Source organism: Nelumbo lutea, chromosome 2 (assembly GCF_056320005.1).
Source record: "Nelumbo lutea isolate HS-2025 chromosome 2, American lotus-T2T, whole genome shotgun sequence".
NCBI lineage: Eukaryota > Viridiplantae > Streptophyta > Magnoliopsida > Proteales > Nelumbonaceae > Nelumbo > Nelumbo lutea.
This window is the reverse complement of record NC_142685.1, coordinates 9,298,454-9,302,804: the sequence shown is the minus strand read 5'-3', so window position 1 is coordinate 9,302,804 and position 4,351 is coordinate 9,298,454. Positions and strand designations below refer to the sequence as shown.

General features: G+C 37.7%; 1 protein-coding gene across 1 annotated transcript; it reads left to right on the top strand.

Annotated features, from left to right (window-relative positions):
* Positions 1–1,822: 1,822 nt before the first annotated feature.
* LOC148868451 (Rhodanese/Cell cycle control phosphatase superfamily protein) lies at positions 1,823–4,351 on the top strand. The gene is made up of 2 exons (XM_088971255.1): positions 1,823–3,745; positions 3,958–4,351. The coding sequence occupies exons 1-2, from the start codon at positions 3,294–3,296 to the stop codon at positions 4,157–4,159; spliced, it is 654 nt and encodes a 217-aa protein (XP_088827381.1). The 5' UTR covers positions 1,823–3,293; the 3' UTR covers positions 4,160–4,351.

Genomic DNA, 4,351 nt, shown 5'->3' with positions numbered 1-4,351 from the left:
AATTGAGGGAGAATGAAAGATCGACCAAGAAAGAGAATGAGAGAGGTTGGGTAAGAACGACAGAGAGAGAGAGAATGAGATAGATTGATGGAGAGTATAAATACAAAAACAGAAAACCGTTTTTATTTTTTTTTTCAAATCACACAGCCATTGAGTAGAGAAAGATGAATGTGAGAGAGTGGGAGTGGGAGGGATATATATATATATATATATATATATATATATATATATTGAGAAAGAGAGAGAGAGAGATATTGAAAACCCTTTTTTATTTTCAAATCACCTAGTTTTAAAGGGCAATTTTAGTATAAGCTCTTTTGTTGGTTTATGGACCAATATGCACCATAATTTTAAATGTACAATCAGCTTTGACTATAATTTTCCCATACTTGATAAAAGTGCAAAAGTACCCTAATAGGCTCCATGCCTACCAAATTTGCATGCATTTTTTTTATTTGATTTTCATTTGGTTGCAAATAATGGTATGATACTAACTCATTAGGTTTCTTTGTGATATTTTTAAGCAATTAATGCCTACATGGAAACATGTAATATTTCTCAAAAAAAAAAGCCCACATTTCTAAACATTTAATTAGAAGACAAGAACATAGAAGGCTTCAAAGAGTGTTATTTCTTGCAAGCAGATGGCATACAAGTAATGATAGAGATGAACCCATTACACCAAATGATAACGTAGAATAGAAATAGACAAATTGGTTAAAGAAGAGATATGAAGTTTCTATTATATATAGAAAATGCAATCTATACCAAGAGCTAGAGACACCTTTTTTTTTCTCGAGATGAAATAAGCTTGCAGCTTCAATATTAGGAAAACCCGTTGGGGGGAATCGAACAAATCAAAATCTCAAACAATTCTATTCTATGTGAGTATATGCAGAGTTTTCATGAACCCAAGGCTTAATTTGGAAGGAGTACAAATGTAAATTTTTAGAGTGCAAAATTTTGTATTTTGTATGTATTTGCACTGTACATATTTGTTTTTGTACTCCTTCCAAACTGAGCCTAAGTCGTTTAGGCAAAATATTACCAAGTATTTGAGAGTAGAGAGTGAAAACCCAAATTCAAAATAGAAGATCATCATGGAGATAAGACGAAGGCCACCTATTTGTATATGTATTATCGAAGAGAATACAAATTGTTGTGGAAGAGGAAGATCATTGGACTTGCAGAAGACAATTACACATGCATGGGAAGAGAGAACTTGCTTGTACAAGTTCAAACAAATCCGGGCCCCAAAATCGCCACCCAAGAGGGAAGAGAGAACAAGTCCAGAGAGGGGTTTATTCTTTCATCCATTGTGTGAAAGTGTTTTTATTTTTAATGATTATGCCAATTTAAAAAACGGAGAAGTATGGACAGGCCCAATTCTGATTTCCACTATAGAGTTATAAACATTCAAAATGTCAAAAACCCACATTTTATGCACCCACACCCACCATTGAATTGACATCAATTCCAAGCTTACACTTACCCCAAATGTACTTTGAGCCTACAAATTCTGACCCTAGATTAAACTGTCATTCTCCCTTATAAAACCCAATTTGCATCTAATGAGAAGATTTTCAAGAGTCATATATTGCCCTAATCAAGAGTGTGAATGATTGAAATAGGGCATGAAGAGACAAGGAAACCGGGCATTGATTTCTCAAAACTTACATGCATGAGAGAGAACACCCCTCTCTTTTTGCACATTATCTCTATGTATACATTGAACCAATATATTATAAATCGACACTAACGTTTTTTTGTAGCTTTGGGCCACCGCTACCAAAACCGACGTTTTTTGTTTCGGCCTTGGCAGAATTTTGGTGAGGATGGAGGCAATGCCATTGACGATGGGGAATTCACTCCAATAGCCCATTCTATTATCGTATCCATATTAAGAAAGACACCATTATAACTAAATTCGGAGTTCATAAAAATACTTTTATTCAAATGTTTCATTTTAAAAAAATAAAGATGAAACAACATTTTTCATCTTTCCATATCAACGGCTATTAACGGGAAGATTAACCTCGCAATTGGGTTGGGTGGGTCGGGCTCGGGTTGGGTTAATATGCTTTGGGTTGATTTCGGGTCGGGTTAAATTTTGGGTTCGGTTATCAAATGCTAGACCCTGACCCTAAATGTCGGGTTAGGATTAACCCATGGATCAATTTGGGTCATCCTAAAAAATAACTGAATTTTAAAAAATAAAGAAAAACTACATGAAAAATGTCAAATTTAAAGGAATTAACCTTGAAATTCCAAATATAAAATAAAAACTAAACATTTGACAATTTAAGAGTAAACAATAAAAAGTAAAAACTGAATAGAAAATATTAAAGAGTGGAAACTTCTACCAATGCATAAATAATCTTAATTAGACTTGACGATCGGGTCAGCGGGTTGACCCATGACCCAACCTAGTTTTTCTGGATTGGGTCATTCTTAGGGATGGAATTTTCCCCCATAAAACCAGGGCCCACCCCACCCCACCTCGAATGGGGCGGGTTTTCCTCGACCATAAACAAGGATGGGGTGGGGACGGGGAAAATAATTTTTTCCTAAACCGGGTACGGGGCGGGGCAGGGCAGGTTTTGTATATAATTCCTTGAACCTGCCCCGAACCCAAAGGTAAATTAGTGAAATATATATAGGTTTAATATTAATATTTAAAATATTTCTAATTTTTTCCTAAATTTTTAAAATCCTAATATTCTATAATTTTATTTTTGAATTATCCCTAAAATATTATAATTCAATTCTAAAATACCCCCAAATTCCTATATTATATGCATAATTTGTTCATAAAATATATATTTTTTAAGTAATAGTCTTAGAGGGGGAAAAATTTGGGGATTACTTATCCCCAATGGGGAATGGATGCCCCACCCAAACCAGCCCTGCTACCGGAGATGGGGCATATACGGGGCAAGATATCATGACTTCGGAGCAACGACAGCAAGGAGATGCCCTACCCCAAACCCGCACCGTTGCCGTTCCTAATCACTCTCTAACATTTAAATAGGTAAATATGATACCCTAACCCTGATTTTTTCAGGCCCTAATATTTGCCCTGATCCATCGAGTGGGCAAGGTATCATGACTCGGCACAATCAAGTGGGTTTCATCAAAATTTAACAGCCGCGACGGCTTTTGATTGGTCAAAGTCTTTCCGTTATCGAGTAAAAGCCGAATGGATTGTGAACATGTCTGGTACTCCCTACTCGGCACTTCTTCACAACTGCGGATAAGAATATTCACAACTGTGGACGACGAGAGAGGGAGAGATGGCACTTCGTGCAGGCCACGTTTACGCATCTACTTCGAAGCATGAGAATATGTATAAGCCACGATTGTCCATCAATCGGAGAGTTAGTTTACGAGTCACTGCATTTGCCAGCAGCGCCAGGGAACTGATAGAATCCGGTGCTGTCCGATCAATATCACCGAAGGATGCTGTGTCGATCATGAATTCCGAGGGCTTCCAACTTCTCGATATCAGACCAGTGTGGGAAAGGGAGAAGGCATATGTATCTGGATCTTTACATGTGCCACTTTTTGTGATGGACACGGACAACAGTCCAATTACCCTGCTGAAGAAATGGGTTCACTTTGGCTACATTGGTCTGTGGACAGGCCAGTACTTCACCACCACCAACCTCGACTTTCTCCGTCAGGTCGAGGAGGCAGTTCCTGATAAGGAGGCTAAGCTTCTTGTGGCATGTGGAGAAGGGTTAAGGTGAGACGTTTTGACTCTATTCTCTCTCTGTAAATATAACAGCAAAGAATAGTCAAGGATGCGACTGTAAATGGTTGGACTGAATGAAGGAGATTGATGTCACAGTCATTCGATTCACTGACTCGAATCCTTATATTAATTACTAGTAGGACTACCACTTGGTAAATTTTAATTAGTTAGTGAATGTTATGTTAATTAATGTGTTAATTTAGGTCCATGATGGCCGTCGTAAGATTATATGAAGGAGGGTATCGGAACTTAGGTTGGTTGGCTGGAGGGTTCAACCGAGCCGGAGATGATGATTTTCCTGCTGTTGAAGGGGCTGGCAAACTGCAATATGCCACAATAGGAGGCGTGTCATACTACTTCCTTCAATTGCTCCTATTCTTGCAAGCTGTCGGTAGCAAGAGCTGACCCTTTTATCAGGATATTGTTTTCTTGTTCCAATTTCCAAATTATTCTTCAGCCTGTACATGATAATAGGTTTGAGTTAAGGTATGTGACTATAAACCTATAGAGATAAGATTTCGAAGGCGGAATGGACAAATGACATGTATAAGCTGGAACAGTTGGAATGACATAAGGATAACGCTGTCCTTGTTCAAA